Source organism: Manis pentadactyla, chromosome 2 (assembly GCF_030020395.1).
Source record: "Manis pentadactyla isolate mManPen7 chromosome 2, mManPen7.hap1, whole genome shotgun sequence".
Classification (NCBI taxonomy): domain Eukaryota; kingdom Metazoa; phylum Chordata; class Mammalia; order Pholidota; family Manidae; genus Manis; species Manis pentadactyla.
Genome location: NC_080020.1, coordinates 17,634,855 through 17,655,721, shown reverse-complemented (window position 1 = coordinate 17,655,721; position 20,867 = coordinate 17,634,855). Strand labels below are relative to the sequence as shown.

Genomic DNA, 20,867 nt, shown 5'->3' with positions numbered 1-20,867 from the left:
GCTGGCGTCCTGTGTATCCTGGAGTATGAGCAGAGTGGTTCCCCAAAGATCACAGTAGTATATCCTGAACAGCCAGAAGGTAGGAGCATCTTACCGGGGAGTTTTATTGCCAGTGCATGCACCTCCAGAAGCACTATATATAGACCTCTCAGTAACCCCGGTGCGGAGAGGAGTAAAATATGGTACACTAGACCTGGATGGGATCCCCTTCCTGCTACAGTCCTATCATAGGATCACTCTCTTGCATGCATCCTACCTGATGGACAAGATTTGCCTATGTTGGTGTCATTAAAACATGTGTCTTATCACCCCTACGGTCTTTGTCAACTGGGAATCTCCATTGGCTTGAGGATTATTATTTTTGTTCAAAATCTTGTTCTATCTTAACTTTTGTTACTATCTCTAAGTTGTTGTTATCCTCTATTGCTGTTGTGGAATCTGGTTAGTGCTCCAGCTTTCTCGCACAGGAACCATTGCGGAAGATTGAGAGTGTGTAGATTGTAAGGTGGGAATCCTGGAGGGGTGGAATGTGGGGAAGTTGGGGTTCCTATGGCCAGGATCCTCACTGAACTCACACCACTTGATGATATAACTGGTCTGTTGCTAGGCTACTGCTTCCACACCCATAGGCAATAAGCTATTATTGCGCTATATAATAGAGCTCGGCTCAGTGCTCTGGGCAGAGGCAGAGACGTTAGTGCTTGACCTATCACCAGGAGAATAAGCTGGGTAATAAACCCTTTTACTCCAAGAACATTCTACTGTCATTTCTTTGGTCACACTGAATCCATAGTGAACTTGCCCAGGGCTGAAACCTATTGGCAAGACAAACCTAATAGATGATAGACTTGCTACCAGAAACCAGAAACAAAGGGAGAATTACTAAATATACAGTGATGGGAACACTGACTGACCATCTGAAATATTGAGATCCTTAATTTCCATTAGTGTATTCCTATAATTTCAAATTTATAGTCTCCTTCAGAGGGAAAAAAAAAGCCACAGTACCTAAAGGTTAACTTAGTATATTTTTATTTTTGCATATCTTAAATTTGTACCAACATAAAAATAGGTATATACTCTTTATGCTTATAGTTCTCCTAAAAACAAAAGCTGAAATATTTACAAATTTAATAAAACAAAACAAGACCAATAAAATGCAAAATAATCTTTATTTAAAAATGATCTTTTTTCACTCAGTTAATAAATGTTTTGCCCCCCCCAGAAATAATCACAAGTATTTGGTTTAACAGCAAAAGTTGCAGTTTCAGATCCTATTCTGTTCTTAAACTGTTTCTGAATGCTTTTATTTTAATTATAATGATGAGAATGTTTTTTCACCCAAGTATCTTGTTCAAACTGGTATTGATAAATTTAAGCCTTTCTTTCAAAGTAATCAGAGGTGTAAATTAACCAAACCTGTCAAAATGTTAGTCCTTGAAATCTGTATTAATCACTATGGAATCCAATTACCTTTAGAACTTGTAACAGAAACATTCTTTACTCTTTGCTGTTATAATTATTGCTAATGAACTGCTGAAAGTTACTCTGCATAGGAGCCTTACAATCCAAACAGTTGTGTTAGGGTACAGATCTTTTCTGAATAAATATAAGACCCTGTCATGTCAAAAATCAAATAGAATATATTATGTATACAGTAAGAGTATACCATCATTTTTCTCATTCTCATGTAATTTCTGCTTTACAGTTTCAACAGCTTTATTTTTCTTCAAATCAGATTTTAATTTTGAATACTTAACACTATTGTTGATGTGCATTTCACTTTCTTCATGTTTGCTAAGAATATGTGATAAATGCTGCCAATCTTTGCACCCATTCTCATTCTTCAGTTGATTTTTTCCTTCCCCAAAGAGTCTGCAATATAGACAAAATACAGAATCTTTTGAAGTTGAATAAAGTAGCCAGGATCTGGTAGTTTTTTCACCATTTGGAAGAATTCGTGTATAGTAAGTTTCTGAAAACTTCCTCCCTGTACTGTCTTTTGGAAAGTTAAAATTTCTTACTTGAGGTGGATCATTTTTAACAAGACTGTCCCGTTGTTTAATATTCAAAATTCGGGGCCATGTACCTGGATCTGTAGAAAGCACAACTGTTACAATGGAGTCTTCTGATTTCTTCTCTTCTAGTTGTTCTTGAAATTTATCAGCTATGGTTGACACAGAAGGTAAATTCACATTCTGTTTGATCAGTGATGTATCTGTGTTACATTCCGAAACATGCTGTTCTGAATTCTCTTTCTTTTTTTCTGGTATTCCCTTGATTTTTTCTAAAAGCGTATTCAATGGTCCGTATATTTTTCTTTCCTTTTCTTCTCTCACAGCATTCCTTTTTCTGTTTTTTGATGTTGACAATTTTTTTGATTTTGTTTCCATCATCTGGGGAGAAAGATATTACAATTTTATCTTAGAATTGTTAACACCAAAAAATTTAATGTATATACAATGCCCAATAAGCACATGAAAAGATGTTCATTAGCCATCAACAAAATACAAATCAAAACCACCACATACCACTTCACAAATACTAGGATGGCTAAAACAAAAATATAATGACTAGTGTTGGAAAAGATGTGGAAAAACTGGAACCTACCTAACGTGGTGGTTGGAAAGTAAAATGGTAGAGCTGCCTTGGAACACACTCTGGTGAGTCCTCAAAAGTTAAGCAGTTACCATGTGACCCAGCAAAGCCAAAATGAAAACATATACCCCAGAAAGACTTGTATAAAATATTTATAGCAACATTATTCATAATAGCCAAAAGTAGAAATAATTCAAATGTCCATTAGTGATGGATAAAAAAATGTGGTATCATCTGTATATGGATGAAATGAAGGTTCCTGTGGCCAGGATTCTCACCTGGCCCTGGCTGACTAGCTCACTACACACATGTGGGTGATATGTTATTGACTCTATATAAAAAGAGCTCCGCCCAGTACTCTGGGAGACATGGTGGCATGGCTGCAAGGCTACAGGAGAGCAGAGCAGAGGCTGGAGTGGTGGCAGCGCTGAGGACAGAGACTGAGACGGCTGCGGGAGTAGAGAGGCCCAGAGGTAGAGACCAGCTTGCTGCATGCAAGCAAGCGGATGAGATTCTAGTGACTGACCTGACACCGTGGGAATGAAGTTGGGTATAACCCTTTCACTCCAAGAATGTTCTATTGTCATTTCCTTGGTCTCATTGAATCCCTAGTGAACTTGTCTGGGGCTGAAACCCATTGGCAAGACACCACATAATGTAAATTATTCAGCAAAACAAGTAAAGATATATGCTGCAACATGGATCAACCTTGAAAACAATACAGCATGTGATAGCCAGTCACTAAGTACCACATATTGTATGACAGCATTTAATAAAAAGACATTAACATTTGAGTCAATAAATGCAAAAAAAGATCTAAAATAACAAAGATGTATACAATGTGAATGTAATCCTGTTAGCTGTAATATTTTTGTACACAGCACACTTTGAATACTGTATACAATGGAGCTTAAGAAACTAAAAACTTTGATTTAATGTTGAAAGCAATGTGGCACCACTGAAGTAAAAAAAGCCAGAGTGATATAGCGAAATTTGTACTTTAGAAAGGTAGCTCAGATGGCATTATGGAGTCCCAAAAGTAAGGGAGACAGGAAGCTTGGGTAGTAATTCTGTTAAGGGATGATGGCTATGTCCAGGAATATGGAAGTAGAGACAGGAGATGAGAGATTTAGAAAGTAGAATCTGGATTAGTTGGTAACTGAGTGGCCCTTCTGGCTAAGGAAGAGAAGGGAACAAAGAATGACCCTAAATTTCTGCCTGCGCATCTGAATAGATGGTGGGATTATCCACTGTTGTGGAAAACAAAGGAAAGCAGGTTTTGGAGTTTTAGTTTTAGAGAGTTTGAGTTTTTTTGTGGAACATTCAAATGGAGATTACAAATGGACAGATTGGTCTGACACTGAAGAAAGAAAATATGACCTTCAGATATATTTTGGAATTCATTAAAAATATATACTAACTGTAACTATGGGATTGGATGAACATATTAGAAGAGTGTATGTATACAGAAAAAGAAAGCCAATGGCTGTAGTTATTTCTTTAAAAACCAAATCCAAGCTTCGCTCTTATCTTTCCCTCCTGAGTTTACTGGTAATGCATAGGTAGTCAAGTTGTTAAGTTATAATAGATGGGCGATTTCCCAACTGTATGACCTAGGGTAAATTACTTAAGCATCTAAGTTTCAGCTTCCTGGCAATAAAATGATACAAATTGCACCTAATTAGGGAGATTGTTTAGATAATTAAATGTGAAAATACCTGTATCTGACAACACACTAAACTATGTCAGCTGTTGTTATTGGCATACACTCAAAAAAGGATACTCCTAATTATTTGACAAGTACTGAATATAGTCTAATAGCAAAGAACTGATGATAAAAAGACAAAAGTGGTTGATCCAGCTACTCCTCTGTACAAAGGCTCAGGGATTTTCTGCCTTATACTCTAGGTTTCCAGGTTAAATTGCTTGTCTTTTCCCATTTATGTCATTCCGGCTCTCTCTCCAGGGACATTCACTTGAGATTCTTTGAAAATGAAGTTCAAAAATACTTTTGAGCCATACTACGTTCTTTCCACAACCACTATTTTTACTAATGACCTGGATGAAAACAGAAGCCAAGTACAGGTGTGGTAGGCACTAATTCCCTAAAGCCTTAAAAAGAGGGGAGAATCATTAGAAAGAGCAAGATGGAGAGCACTGTATTAACAGCATCTCAATTCACTCTTACAATGGGAGGGCTAGATGGCTCGGTCACCCCATATAGAAGACTAGTTATTCTGGAGATTATAAAACTGAAGCAGGCAGACATCCTGGCCACAGGAACTTACAGCTTATTAGGAGAGATACTGCATATGTATAATATAATATTTATATCATAGGCAGTGGAGCATACTAATTACAGCTTCAGATGTGAGGTCAAACCTAGTTGTGTGACTTTGGGTAAGACATGTTCTCTGAACTTGAGTATCTTTAGTGTATTTTAAAGACTTTATTTAATAAAAATTGGGTATGTATTTAGTATAAAGCATCAAATGGTTAAAACAAATAGCCCCCTACCACCTCCACTCATTTCTCCTTTCCAGAAGTTAAGCACTTGTTAACAGTTTTAGCTGATTCTTTTGGTATTTATTTCCTAACATCAAAGTAATGTTTCTATTGCTATTTACTGACTTTTTTCTTCTAGTTTTAGGCATTACCAGTCAACTTCTCAATGAAGATGAAAATTTAGTTCTCAGTCTCACTATGCTTATCATACACACTCATGATCCAGCCACCTACTTTTGTTTTAGGATTTCTCAACATCGGCACTATTGACATCTTGGTTTAGATTGCTGTGAGGGGTTGTCTTGTGTACTGCATCTTTATCAGCATCCCTGGCCCCTCCCTACTACATTCCAGCATACCCCCACCCAAGATATGATTATCAAATATCTACAGACATTATTAAATGTCCCCAAGGAGACAAAATTGCCCGTGGTTAGGATATCAGGTAAGATCAAGATTCAGTCTTTACATTTTTGTCTGTGTACGCTATTCTGAGATAAACCACTAACTACAAAATTTCAGTTTCTCCTTAAGGTCTTTATATATAACTAACACTTCCTATTGTGAGAAGGTGTCTTGCCAAAGGGTTTCAGCCCCAGACAAGTTCACTAAGGATTCAATGAAACCAAAGAAATGACAATGGAACGCTCTCAGGGTGAAAGCGTTTCTACCTAACTTTATTCCCACAGTGGCAGGTCAAGCACTAGAATCCTGTTCACTCAGAGTGAGTCTGCATGCAGCAAGCTGTTCTCTGCCTCTGGGCCTCTCTACCCCTGCAGCCATCTGTCTCTGTCCTCAGCACTGCCACCACTCCAGTCTTGTCTCTGCTCTCCTGCAGCCGTGCAGCCCTGAGCACCATGCGAAGCTCTTTACATAGAGTCAATAATGATGTACTGCCCACACGTGTACTGAGCCAGCCAATCAGGGCTAGTTGAGATTTCTGGCCATAGGACCCTGCACTTCATCCATAGAAGGCCTGTCACTAATTACTTAAAAATCCCAAGAATGTGGTTGGGAGTGGGGTTGGGTAAGCACATTTATAAAACTGCATATTATACAGAAATATCATTTCTGTATTTGCCAACTGTTTAAGAGCTATTTTGCATTACTGATATATGCATGGTAAAATGGACACACTTTTTCTTCCAGAGGGGCAGGCATAGAGTTACTCAAGAAAGTCTGGATATATGGATACTACCTATTGACTTTCCATATTTTCCCATTTTTTACCTCTTCTGGTATTCATTTAGCAGTAAAAAATTGATCATTTATGTCTAAGTCTTGTGTTCTTCAGAGAATAAGCATTATATCTGTGTCAAGTTCATGAGCTCATTGCCTTAACATGGCAAAAACTCATGGTCTAAGTAGATCTAGGTAAATCAAACATAAAAAAAAAAACTTGTAAAATATTAAGACCTGACATACTAGCTTTTTAACCAAATCAGTTCACTAAGTTATTTCACCATGTACTCTTTTGAGAAGATACCCTATGATAAGACTTTCTGCCTATTTTTTAACTGTTCATTGTCCCCTCTTACAAGCCATATATAAAAGCTCTATTAAATATGACATACAATATATACAAAGAAAATAATAAAGGGAATATTAAAGGAAGACTTCCATGCAAAAACCTAAAAACAACTATGGATATCTACTGTTATCCTTTACTGTTCAATAATCCTTGCACTTGTCATTTTTCCCTAAAAGCTAACTTCTTAAATCCTTAGCTAATAAAATGGGGTAAGAATGTTCCTGGTTTGCATCCTGAGACTAAAGATGGCGGTGTGAGAGGTCAGACAGAGACTTCCTCCCAAAACCACATACACTAGGAAAATACAGTTATTACAACTAATCCTGAAAGAGCAACAGGAAAGAAGGGTGCGCCACACTGCATACACCTTCAGAAAAAAAACAGACCTCACGGAACAGGGAACCAGCAGCTCTCCCCTGAGATCCCTGACATCACTCCAAGAGCGGAGAAGCTCCAGGGAGTAGAGCTTCTGGGCACTAGAGGGCACCACATACAAATATGAAATGTCAAAGGAACCTGGTTCAAACTAAAATCTCACAATCACCAGAAAAAGCGCAAAGTGAAACTGAACTCATCAATCTTCCTGAAAGAGATTTCAAAATAAAAATCATAAACATGCTCATGGAGGTACAGAAAAATACTCAAGACCTCAGGGACAAATTCAGGACTGAGATTCAATCTATAAGGAATACAATACCTAAAATGAAACATACAATGGAGGGATTTAAAAGCAGATTAGATGAAATAGAGGAGATAAATGGAATAGAAATTAGAGAAGAGGAATACAAAGAAGCTGAGGCACAGAGAGAAAAAAGGATCTCTAGGAATGAAAGAATATTGAGAGAACTGTGTGACCAATCTAAACGGAAAAATATTCACCTTATAGGGGTACCAGAAGAAAAGGGATAGAAGGGTCTTTGAAGAAGTAATGGCTGAAAACATCCCCAATCTGGGGAAGGAGATAGTCTCGCAGGCCATGGAGGTGGAAAGATCTCCCAACACAAGAGACCCAAGGAAAACAATACCAAGACATATAACTAAAATGGCAAAGATCAAGGATAAGGGCTACTAAAAGCAACCAGAGAGAGAAAAAAGATCACATACAAAGGAAAACCCATCAGGCTAACATTAGACTTTCCAATAGGAACCTTCCAGGCCAGAAGGGACTGGCATGATATATTAAATGCAATGAAGCACAAGGGCCTCAAACCAAGAATACTCTACCTGAACCAAAAAAATCATTTAAATTTTAAGGAGGGTTAAACAATTTCCAGATAAGCAAAAGCCAAGAGTATTCACCTCCTACAAACAGTCTCGACAGTATATTTTAGAGGGACTGCTATAGATGGAAGTGCTTACCTAAGGGTAAACAGCTGTCATCAGAGGAAATAAAACCACAGTAAAATAGAACAATTAATTACTAAGCAGAAGCAAAATCAAATCAACTACCCAAAGTCAGTCAAAAGATAGACAAAGAGGACAGAGTATCATACCTAATATATAAAGAGTGGAGGAGGAAGAAAAAGGAGGAGGGAAAAAAAAACTTTAGACTGTGTTTGTAAGAGCATACTAAGTGAGTTAAGTTAGACTCTTAGATAGTAAGAAAGTTAACCTTGACCCTGTGGTAACTATGAATCTAAAGCTTGCAATGACAGTAAGTACATACCTATCAACAATCAACCTAAATATAAATGGTATGAATGCACCAATCAAAAGACAAGAGAGCCACTGAATGGATAAAAAACAAGAATGGTCTATATGCTGCCTACAAGAGACTCACTTCAAATTCAAAGACATACAAAGACTAAAAGTGAAGGGATGGAAAAGATATTTCACGCAACTAAGAAGGAGAAAAAACCAGGAGTTGCAGTACTTATATCAGACAAAACAGACTTTAAAACAAAGAAAGTCACAAGAGACAAAGAAGGACATTACATAATGATAAGGGGATCAGTTCAAGTAGAGGATATAACCATTATAAATACGTATGCATCCAACACAGGAGCACCTACATATGTGAAAGAAATACTAACAGAATTAAAGGAGGAAATAGAATGCAATGCATTTATTATAGGAGACTTCAACACACTACTCATTCCAAAGGACAGATCAACCAGACAGAAAATAAGTAAGGACAAAGAAGCACTGAACAACACATTAGAAAAGATGGACCTAACAGACATCTTCAGAACAATCCACCCAAAAGCAGCAGGATACACATTCTTCTCAAGTGAATATGGGACATTTTTCAGAATAGATCACATACTAGGCCACAAAAAGAACCTCAGTAAATTCAGGATTGAAATTGTACCAACTAGCTTCCCATACCACAAAGGCATGAAACTAGAAATAATTATGCAAAGAAAATGAAGGAGCCCACAAACACACGGAGGCTTCACAACATGCTCCTAAATAACCAATGGATCGATGACCAAATAAAAACAGAGATCATTCAGAATTGCATCAAAAATAATAAAATACCTAGGAATAAACCTAACCAAAGAAGTGAAAGACCTATACCCTGAAAAACTACAAGACACTCTTAAGAGAAATTAAAGAGGACACTAACAAATGGAAACTCATCCCATGCTCTTGACTAGGAAGAATTAATATCATCAAAATGGCCATCCTTCCCAAAGCAATATACAGATTTGATGAAATCCCTATCAAATTAACAGTAACATTCTTCAACGAACTGAAACAAATAGTTCAAAAATTCATATGGAAACACCAAAGACCCCGAATAGCCAAAGCAATCCTGAGAAAGAAGAATAAAGTGGGGGGGATCTTACTCCCCAACTTCAAGCTCTACTATAAAGCCATAGTAATCAAGACAATTTGGTACTGGCACAAGAACAGAGCCACAGGCCAGTGGAACAGAATAGAGACTCCAGACATTAACCCAAACATATATGGTCAATTAATATACGATAAAGGAGCCATGGACATACAACAGTCTCTTCAACAGATGGTGCTGGCAAAACTGGACATCTACATGTAAGAGACTGAAACTGGATCACTGTCTAACCCCCCACACAAAAAGTAAATTCGAAATGGATCAAAGACCTGAATGTAAGTCATGAAACCATAAAACTCTTAGAAAAAAACATAGGCAAAAATCTCTTGGACATAAACATGAGCGACTTCTTCATGAACATATCTCCCTGGCCAAGGAAAACAAAAGCAAAAATGAACAAGTGGGACTATATCAAGCTGAAAAGCTTCTGTACAGCAAAGGACACCATCAATAGAACAAAAAGGTACCCCTACAGTATGGGAGAATATATTCATAAATGACAGATCTGATAAAGGCTTGACATCCAAAATATATAAAGAGCTCACGCACCTCAACAAACAAAAAGCAAATAATCCAATTAAAAAATGGAAAGAGGAGCTAAACAGAAAGGTCTCCAAAGAAGAAATTCAGATGGCCAACAGACACATGAAAAGATGCTCCACAACGCTAGTTATCAGAGAAATGCAAATTAAAACCACAATGATGAGGGGGCGGAAGATGGCGGCGTGAGTAGAGCAGCGGAAATCTCCTCCCAAAATAACATATATCTATGAAAATATAACAAAGACAACCCTTCCTAGAATAAAGACCAGAGGACACAGGACAATATCCAGACCACATCCGCACCTGAGAGAACTCAGCGCCTCGCGAAGGGGGTAAGATACAAGCCCCGGCCCCGCGGGAGCCGAGCGCCCCTCCCCCCAGCTCCCGGCGGGAGAAGAGCAGGCAGAGTGGGAGGGAGACGGAGCACAGGACTGCCGAACACCCAGCCCCCGCCATCCGGGCCAGAGTGCAGGGCGCTCGATACTAGGAAAACAGGGCAGCAAGAACAGTGAGCGGGCACTGGAGGCTGGGCCACAGAGGACATAAGAAAAGCGCGCGACCATTTTTTTTTTGCTTTTCTGCTGTTTTGTTTTGGCGAGTGCTTTTTGGAAGTCTTAAAGGGATAGGGACCCCAATACTAGGGAAACAGGGCAGAAATACCGACCGGTGAGCAGAGGCCTGAGGCTGGCAGCGGAGAATAAAGAAAAACGAACGACCACCTTTTTTTTTAATTAAAAACTTTTTTTTTTTTTTTGGTGGGCGTTGTTTTGTTTTGGCGGGTGCTTTTTGGAAGTCTTAAAGGGGCAGGGCGGGTCACTTAATCCAGAGGTAGGGAATCCGGGATCTTTGGGCACCCTAACCCCTGGGCTGCAGGGAGTAGGGAGGCCCCTTACGGAGATAAATAGCCTCCCAGCAGCTCCTGCTCCAACGCGACTCCACCATTTTGGAGTAGCGGCCCGAGCTAGGCCACGCCCACAGCAACAGCGGAGATTAACTCCATAGCAGCCGGGCAGGAAGCAGAAGCCCTGTCTGCGGGCAGCTGCGCAGCACAAGCCACTAGAGGTCGCTGTTCTCCCAGGAGAGGAGGGCCACAAACCAACAAGAAAGGAAGTCCTTCCAGCCGTCACTCGTCCCAGTTCTGCAGTCTATTCCTATCATCATGAAAAGGCAAAGCTACAGGCAGACAAAGATCACAGAGATAACACCAGAGAAGGAAACAGACCTAACCAGTCTTCCTGAAAAAGAATTCAAAATAAGAATCATAAACATGCTGACAGAGATGCAGAGAAATACGCAAGAGAAATGGGATGAAGTCCGGAAGGAGATCACAGATGCCAGAAAGGAGATCGCAGAAATGAAACAAACTCTGGAAGGGTTTATAAGCAGAATGGATAGAATGCAAGAGGCCATTGATGGAATTGAAATCAGAGAACAGGAACGCATAGAAGCTGACATAGAGAGAGACAAAAGGATCTCCAGGAATGAAACAATATTAAGAGAACTGTGTGACCATCCCAAAAGGAACAATATCCGTATTATAGGGGTCCCAGAAGAAGAAGAGAGAGGAAAAGAGATGGAAAGTATCTTAGAAGAAATAATTGCTGAAAACTTCCCCACACTGGGGGAGGAAGTAATCGAACAGACCACGGAAATACACAGAACCCCCAACAGAAAGGATCCAAGAAGGGCAACACCAAGACACATAATAATTAAAATGGAAAAAGATCAAGGACAAGGAAAGAGTGTTAAAGGCAGCTAGAGAGAAAAAGGTCACCTATAAAGGGAAACCCATCAGGCTAACATCAGATTTCTCAACAGAAACCCTACAGGCCAGAAGAGAATGGCATGATATATTTAATACAATGAAACAGAAGGGCCTTGAACCAAGGATACTGTATCCAGCACGACTATCATTCAAATATGACGGTGGGATTAAACAATTCCCAGACAAACAAAAGCTGAGGGAATTTGCTTTCCACAAACCACCTCTACAGAACATCTTACAGGGACTGCTCTAGATGGGAGCAGTCCTAGAAAGAGCACAGCACAAAACACCCAACATATGAAGAATCGAGGAGGAGGAACAAGAAGGGAGAGAAGAAAAGAATCTCCAGATAGTGTATATAACAGCTCAATAAGCGAGCTAAGTTAGGCAGTAAGATACTAAAGAGGCTAACCTTGAACCTTTGGTAACCACGAATTTAAAGCCTGCAATGGCAATAAGTACATATCTTTCAATACTCACCCTAAATGTTAATGGATTGAATGCACCAATCAAAAGACACAGAGTAACAGAATGGATAAAAAAGCAAGACCCATCTATATGCTGCTTACAAGAAACTCACCTCAAACCCAAAGACATGTACAGACTAAAAGTCAAGGGATGGAAAAACATATTTCAAGCAAACAACAGTGAGAAGAAAGCAGGGGTTGCAGTACTAATATCAGACAAAATAGACTTCAAAACAAAGAAAGTAACAAGAGATAAAGAAGGACACTACATAATGATAAAGGGCTCAGTCAAACAAGAGGATATAACCATTCTAAATATATATGCACCTAACACAGGAGCACCAGCATATGTGAAACAAATACTAACAGAACTAAAGGGGGATATAGACTGCAATGCATTCATTCTAGGAGACTTCAACACACCACTCACCCCAAAGGATAGATCCACTGGGCAGAAAATAAGTAAGGACACGGAAGCACTGAACAACACAGTAGAGCAGATGGACCTAATAGACATCTATAGAACTCTACATCCAAAAGCAGCGGGATATACATTCTTCTCAAGTGCACATGGAACATTCTCCAGAATAGACCACATACTAGGCCACAAAAAGAGCCTCAGAAAATTCCAAAAGATTGAAATCCTACCAACCAACTTTTCAGACCACAAAGGCATAAAACTAGAAATAAACTGTACAAAGAAAGCAAAGAGGCTCACAAACACATGGAGGCTTAACAACATGCTCCTAAATAATCAATGGATCAATGACCAAATCAAAATGGAGATCCAGCAATATATGGAAACAAATGACAACAACAACACTAAGCCCCAACTTCTGTGGGACACAGCAAAAGCAGTCTTAAGAGGAAAGTATATAGCAATCCAAGCGTATTTAAAAAAGGAAGAGCAATCCCAAATAATGGTCTAATGTCACAATTATCGAAATTGGAAAAAGAAGAACAGATGAGGCCTAAGGTCAGCAGAAGGAGGGACATAATAAAGATCAGAGAAGAAATAAATAAAATTGAGAAGAATAAAACAATAGCAAAAATCAATGAAACCAAGAGCTGGTTCTTCGAGAAAATAAACAAAATAGATAAGCCTCTAGCCAGACTTATTAAGAAGAAAAGAGAGTCAACACAAATCAACAGTATCAGAAATGAGAAAGGAAAAATCACGACGGACCCCACGGAAATGCAAAGAATTATTGGAGAATACTATGAAAACCTATATGCTAACAAGCTGGGAAACCTAGGAGAAATGGACAACTTCCTAGAAAAATATAACCTTCCAAGATTGACCCAGGAAGAAACAGAAAATCTAAACAGACCAATTACCAGCAACGAAATTGAAGCGGTAATCCAAAAACTACCAAAGAACCAAACCCCCGGGCCAGATGGATTTACCTCGGAATTTTATCAGACATACAGGGAAGACATAATACCCATTCTCCTTAAAGTTTTCCAAAAAATAGAGGAGGAGGGGATACTCCCAAACTCATTCTATGAAGCTAACATCACCCTAATACCAAAAACAGGCAAAGACCCCACCAAAAAAGAAAACTACAGACCAATATCCCTGATGAACGTAGATGCAAAAATACTCAAAAAATATTAGCAAACCGAATTCAAAAATACATCAAAAGGATCATACACCATGACCAAGTGGGATTCATCCCAGGGATGCAAGGATGGTACAACATTCGAAAGTCCATCAACATCATCCACCACATCAACAAAAAGAAAGACAAAAACCACATGATCATCTCCATAGATGCTGAAAAAGCATTTGACAAAGTTCAACATCCATTCATGTTAAAAACTCTCAGCAAAATGGGAATAGAGGGCAAGTACCTCAACATAATAAAGGCCATCTATGATAAACCCACAGCCAACATTATATTGAACAGCGAGAAGCTGAAAGCATTTCCGCTGAGATCGGGAACTAGACAGGGATGCCCACTCTCTCCACTGTTATTTAACATAGTACTGGAGGTCCTAGCCACGGCAATCAGACAAAACAAAGAAATACAAGGAATCCAGATTGGTAAAGAAGAAGTTAAAATGTCACTATTTGCAGATGACATGATACTGTACATAAAAAACCCTAAAGACTCCACCCCAAAACTACTAGAACTGATATCGGAATACAGCAAAGTTGCAGGATACAAAATCAACACACAGAAATCTGTGGCTTTCCTATATACTAACAATGAACCAACAGAAAGAGAAATCAGGAAAACAACTCCATTCACAATTGCATCAAAAAAAATAAAATACCTAGGAATAAACCTAACCAAAGAAGTGAAAGACTTATACTCTGAAAACTACAAGTCACTCTTAAGAGAAATTAAAGGGGACACTAACAGATGGAAACTCATCCCATGCTCGTGGCTAGGAAGAATTAATATCGTTAAAATGGCCATCCTGCCCAAAGCAATATACAGATTTGATGCAATCCCTATGAAACTACCAGCAACATTCTTCAATGAACTGTAACAAATAATTCAAAAATTCATATGGAAACACCAAAGACCCCGAATAGCGAAAGCAATCCTGAGAAAGAAGAATAAAGTAGGGGGGATCTCACTCCCCAACTTCAAGCTCTACTATAAAGCCATAGTAATCAAGACAATTTGGTACTGGCACAAGAACAGAGCCACAGACCAATGGAACAGACTAGACAATCCAGACATTAACCCAGACATATATGGTCAATTAATATTTGATAAAGGAGCCATGGACATACAATGGCGAAATGACAGTCTCTTCAACAGGTGGTGCTGGCAAAACTGGACAGCTACATGTAGGAGAATGAAACTGGACCATTGTCTAACCCCATATACAAAAGTAAACTCAAAATGGATCAAAGACCTGAATGTAAGCCATGAAACCATTAAACTCTTGGAAGAAAACATAGGCAAAAACCTCTTAGACATAAACATGAGTGACCTCTTCTTGAACATATCTCCCCGGGCAAGGAAAACCACAGCAAAAATGAGTAAGTGAGACTATATTAAGCTGAAAAGCTTCTGTACAGCAAAAGACACCATCAATAGAACAAGAAGGATCCCTACAGTATGGGAGAATATATTTGAAAATGACACATCCGATAAAGGCTTGACGTCCAGAATATATAAGGAGCTCTCACGCCTCAACAAACAAAAAACAAAAAACCCAATTAAAAAATGGGCAGAGGAACTGAACAGACAGTTCTCCAAAAAAGAAATACAGATGGCCAACAGACACATGAAAAGATGCTCCACATCGCTAATTATCAGAGAAATGCAAATTAAAACTACAATGAGGTATCACCTCACACCAGTAAGGATGGCTGCCATCCAAAAGACAAACAACAACAAATGTTGGCGAGGCTGTGGAGAAAGGGGAACCCTCCTACACTGCTGGTGGGAATGTAAGTTAGTTCAACCATTGTGGAAAGCAGTATGGAGGTACATCAAAATGCTCAAAACAGACTTACCATTTGACCCAGGAATTCCACTCCTAGGAATTTACCCTAAGAACGCAGCAATCAAGTTTGAGAAAGACAGATGCACCCCTATGTTTATTGCAGCACTATTTACAATAGCCAAGAATTGGAAGCAACCTAAATGTCCATCAATAGATGAATGGATAAAGAAGATGTGGTACATATACACAATGGAATACTACTCAGCCATAAGAAAAGGGCAAATCCAATCATTTGCAGCAACATGGATGGAGCTGGAGGGTATTATGCTCAGTGAAACAAGCCAAGCGGAGAAAGAGAAATACCAAATGATTTCACTTATCTGTGGAATATAAGAACAAAGGAAAAACTGAAGGAACAAAACAGCACCAGAATCACAGAACTCAAGAATGGACTAACAGGTACCAAAGGGAAAGGGACTGGGGAGGATGGGTGGGTAGGGAGGGATTAGACGGGGAGAAGTAGGGGGGTATTAAGATTAACATGCATGGGGGGGTAGGAGAAAAGGGAGGGCTGTACAACACAGAGAAGGCAAGTAGTGATTCTACAACATTTTGCTATGCTGATGGACAGTGACTGTAAAGGGGTTTATAGGGGGGACCTGGTATAGGGGAGAGCCTAGTAAACATAATATTCGTCATGTAAGTGTAGATTAGTGATACCAAAAACAAAGCAAAAAAAAAAAAAAAGGGCAGTTCCTGTGTGGTAACCTCCAACGAGTTCTACACAAGGGTATAAAGGGCATATAAAAGTGTAGGCAAAGGGTCTGTTTGTGTTTATACAGAGGATCAAAGCCTAATTGGGCTACCCCAAAAATGAACTAAGATACGATATGAAAAAGAACTTCCAACATCTGCACTCTCTGGAAGACTCATGCCAGAAGATGATCATCAAAAAACCCCAACAAAGATCCACGCACTGCTACAGCTGTAGATGCACTCATCCCACCAGTTCCTGGACTTGCCATGGGAATGAGGAAGGAGATATCTAAGCTGGCCTGTGCATACAGTAAAACAACAAATTTGACTGGATCTATACTGTTGGAACTCAACCTAGAAGTTGGAGAAGTGCAAATTGTAGCGCTCCAAACTCTTACAACTACAGACTATTTACTGTTAAAAGAACATATGGCATGTGAACAGTCCCCAGGAATGGGTTGTTTTAATTTGTCTGATTTCTCTCAGACTGTTCAAGTTCAGTTGGACAATATCCACCATATCATAGATAAGTTTTCACAAATGCCTAAGGTGCCTTAATGGTTTTCTTGGTTTCACTGGAGATGGCTGGTAATTACAGATATGCTTTGGTTATGTAACTATACTCCTATTATGTTAATGTGTGTGCGCAATTTAAGTAGTAGCTTAAAACCTATATATGCTGAAGTTACTCTACAAGAAGACTTGTCAAAGAAATAATCAATCTTCCCATGTTTTCTTCCGCCTGCTACTTCTATAGCTTTTCTTCTTCCTTCCTAATTACAACCCTTAAATAGAATTCGTGCCTCATATCAAATTTACTGAGTATCATAACTCCTCCAAGTGGTAAAGATACCTCAAGACAAATGCTGGGCATAGAAGCCACAGGGCATAAATATGCAAAGAAGTAAAAAGCTAACCTTTTCAAACAATAAGGCTTCCCTCTCACTTACCAACTTCACATTTCCCTGTATGGCCCCGGAAGATGACTGGTTAGCCAGAGACGGGTAAGATTCCTCAAGGGAGGGACAACCTAAGACAGGCACAGTCGCAGGGGGGCCATCAGGTGAGAAATTGGGGATCTACAGAGGTGAGGCTTAGAACCTCACCCCCCCTGTTCTGAGAGAAATCTTCTGCATACGTGGATATTTTATTGCCCTTGTCTAGCTTGGATTAACACATAGTCTACAGGCACACACCTGATCATCTACATTTGCTCTCTTACAACACTAAACTATGTTTTCTACCTTTATCTTGTATCTACCTACCACTTCAGCATTTTATTAAAAATAATAATAATAAAGAGAGAAATGTGGTATCCACATATAAATCAAGTATAAAAACCAAATGAGTATTCATATTTGAACTGATTGTTTAGAGTTTATAATGCATGAGCAAAACCGAAAGTTTCTGTGATGACTGCCCTTGTACTGTTCACTATGTAACTTATTCATTATGTAAGAATTTGTTCTACATGTAAGAACTTGTTTGTTATGCCTCAGAAGATTGGAGACTGACGAAAATTAGGCTTGGGGTGGATTAATGATTGTGCATTGAGCACTGACTCCCCTATACAGAATTTTATTGTTGTTAACAACCATTTGATCAATAAATATGAGAGATGCCCTCACAAAAAAAAAAAAGGGACAGACTTCCAATGGTAAAATAAATAAGTAACCGGGATGTAATGTATAGCATAAGGAATATAGTCAAGATATTGTAACAGCTTGGTAGGGTGATAGCTGGAACCTAGAATTATGTATATAAATGTTCTACCACTGTGTTGTACACTTGAAACTAATGTAATGTAATACTGTGCGTCAACTTCCCTTCAATAAAAAATAATTATTTAAAAAAAAAAAAAAAAAAAACCACAATGAGATATCACCTCACACCACTAAGGATGGCTACCATACAAAAGACAATCAACAACAAATGTTGGCGAGGTTGTGGAGAAAAGGGAATTCTCCTATACTGCTGGTGGGAATGTAAATTAGTTCAACCATTGTGGAAAGCAGTATGGAGGTTCCTCAAAATGCTCAAAATAGAAATACCATTTGAACCAGGAATTCCTCTTCTAGGAATTTACCCTAAGAATGCAGCACTCCAGTTTGAAAAAGACAGATGCATCCCTGTTTATCGCAGCACTATTTACAATAGCCAAAAAATGGAAGCAACCTAAGTGTCCATCAGTAGATGAATGGATAAAAAAGATGTGGTACATATACACAATGGAATATTATTCAGCCATAAAAAGAAAACAAATCCTACCATTTGCAACAACATGGATGGAGCTAGAGGGTATTATGCTCAGTGAAATAAGCCAAGCGGAGAAAGACAAATACCAAATGATTTCACTCTGTGGAGTATAAGAACAAAGGAAAACTGAAGGAACAAAACAGCAGCAGAATCACAGAACCCAAGAAGGGACTAACAGTTAACAAAGGGAAAGAGACTGGGGAGAATGGGAGGGTAGGGAGGGATAAGGGCAGGGAAGAAGAAAGGGGGTATTATGATTAGCATGTAAAATGCAGGGGGTGGGGGAAAGGGGAGGGCTGTGCAGCACAGAGAAGACAAGTAGTGATTCTACAACATCTTACTATGCTGATGGACAGCGACTGTAATGGGGTTTGTTGGGGGAACTTGGGGTAAGGGAGAGCCTAGTAAACATAATGTTCTTCGTGTAATTGTAGATTAATGATAACAATAAATAAATAAATAAATAAAACAGAGATCAAGCAATATATGGAGACTAATGAAAATAATAACTCAACATTCCAATATCTGTGGGATGCAGCAAAGGCCATTCTAAGAGGGAAGTACATTGCAATACAGGCCTAGCATAGAAAAGAAGAACGATCCCATATGAACAGTCTAAATTCACAATGAACGAAACTAGAAAAAGAAGAACAAATGAGGCCCAAAGTCAGTAGGAGGGACATAAGAAAGATTAGGGCAGAAATAAATAAAATTGAGAAGAATAAAACAATAGAAGGAATCAATGAGAGCAGGAGCTGGTTCTTTGAGAAAAACAAACAAAACAGATAAACCCCTAGCAAGACTTATCAAGAGAAAAAGAGAGTGTACACACATAAACAGAATCAGAAATGAGAAAGGAAAAATCACTAGACACCACAGAAATAGAAAGTATTATTAGAGAATACTTTGAAAAATTATATGCTAACAAACAGGATAACTGATAAGAAGTGTATAACTTTCTAGAAAAACACAACCTTGCAAGGCTGATGGAGGAAGAAAGAAAATCTGAACAGATCAATTACCTGCAATGAATTGAATTGGTAAACAAAAAACTACCTAAGAACAAAACTCCTGGATCAGATAGCTTCACTTCTGAATTTTATCAAACATTTAGAGAAAATGTAATATCCATCCTCCTTAAAGTTTTCCAAAAAGTAGAAGAGGAGGGAATACTTCCAATTCATTCTATGAAGCCAGCATCACCCTAATACAAAAACCAGGCAAAGACACCACAAAAAAAGAAAATTACACACCAATATCCCTGATGAACATAGATGAAAAAATATTCAAAAAAATCTCAGCAAACTGAATTAAAAAATACATGAAAAAGATCACCCATCATGATCAAGTAGGATTTATTCCAAGGGTGTAAGGATGGTACAATATTCGAATATCCATCAACATCATCCACCACATCAACAAAAGGAAGGACAAAAATTACCTGATCACCTCCACAGATGCTAAAAAAGTATTCAACAAAATTCAACATTCATCCATGATAAAAAATCTCAACAAAATGGGTATACAGGGCAAGTACCTCAACATAATAAAGGCCATATGTGACAATCCCACAGCCAACATCACATTTAACAGTGAGAAGCTGAAAGCTTTTCCTCTAAGACTGGGAACAAGACAAGGATGCCCGTTCTTCCCACTTTTATACAACATAGTTCTGGAGATGCTAGCCATGGCAATCAGACAACACACAGAAATAAAAGGCATCCAGATTGGTAAGGAAGAAGTTAAACTGTCGCTGTTTGCAGATGTCATGACATTGTACATAAAAAACCTTAAAAAATCCACTCCAAAACTACTAGATCTAATATTTGAATTCAGCAAAGTTGCAGAATACAAAATAAATACACAGAAATCTTTTGTATTCTTATACATTAATGATAAACTAGCAGAAAGAGAAATCAGGAAAATAATTCCATTCATAATTGCATCAAAAGGAATAAATACCTAGAAAATAAACTTAACCAAGGAAGTGAAAGACCTATACCCTTAAAACTACAAGACACTCCTGACAGAAATCAAAGAAGATACCAATAAATGGAAACACATCCCGTGCTCATGGATAGGAAGAATTAATATTGTCAAAATGGCCATCCTGCCTAAAGCAATTTACAGATTCAATGCAATCCCTATCAAAATACCAACAGCATTCTTCAATGAACTAGAGCAAATAGTTCTAAAATTCAGATGGTACCACAAAAGACCCCCAATAGCCAAATCAAT

The 20,867-nt window shown here is 38.6% G+C and overlaps 1 protein-coding gene across 6 annotated transcripts in view; it reads right to left on the bottom strand.

The window, feature by feature from the left end:
* Positions 1-1,015: 1,015 nt before the first annotated feature.
* The window catches only part of ZMYM5 (zinc finger MYM-type containing 5), a 51,648-nt gene continuing 31,796 nt past the window's right edge, over positions 1,016-20,867 (bottom strand). For 5 of the 6 annotated variants that reach the window (XM_057490444.1, XM_036910171.2, XM_057490448.1 and 2 more), the window contains one exon: positions 1,016-2,396. In XM_057490444.1, the coding sequence (XP_057346427.1) occupies positions 1,647-2,396 (750 nt within the window). In that variant the 3' untranslated portion in view covers positions 1,016-1,646. The remainder of the gene's footprint in view (positions 2,397-20,867) is intronic. The other variant, XM_036910172.2, reaches the window with a different exon arrangement.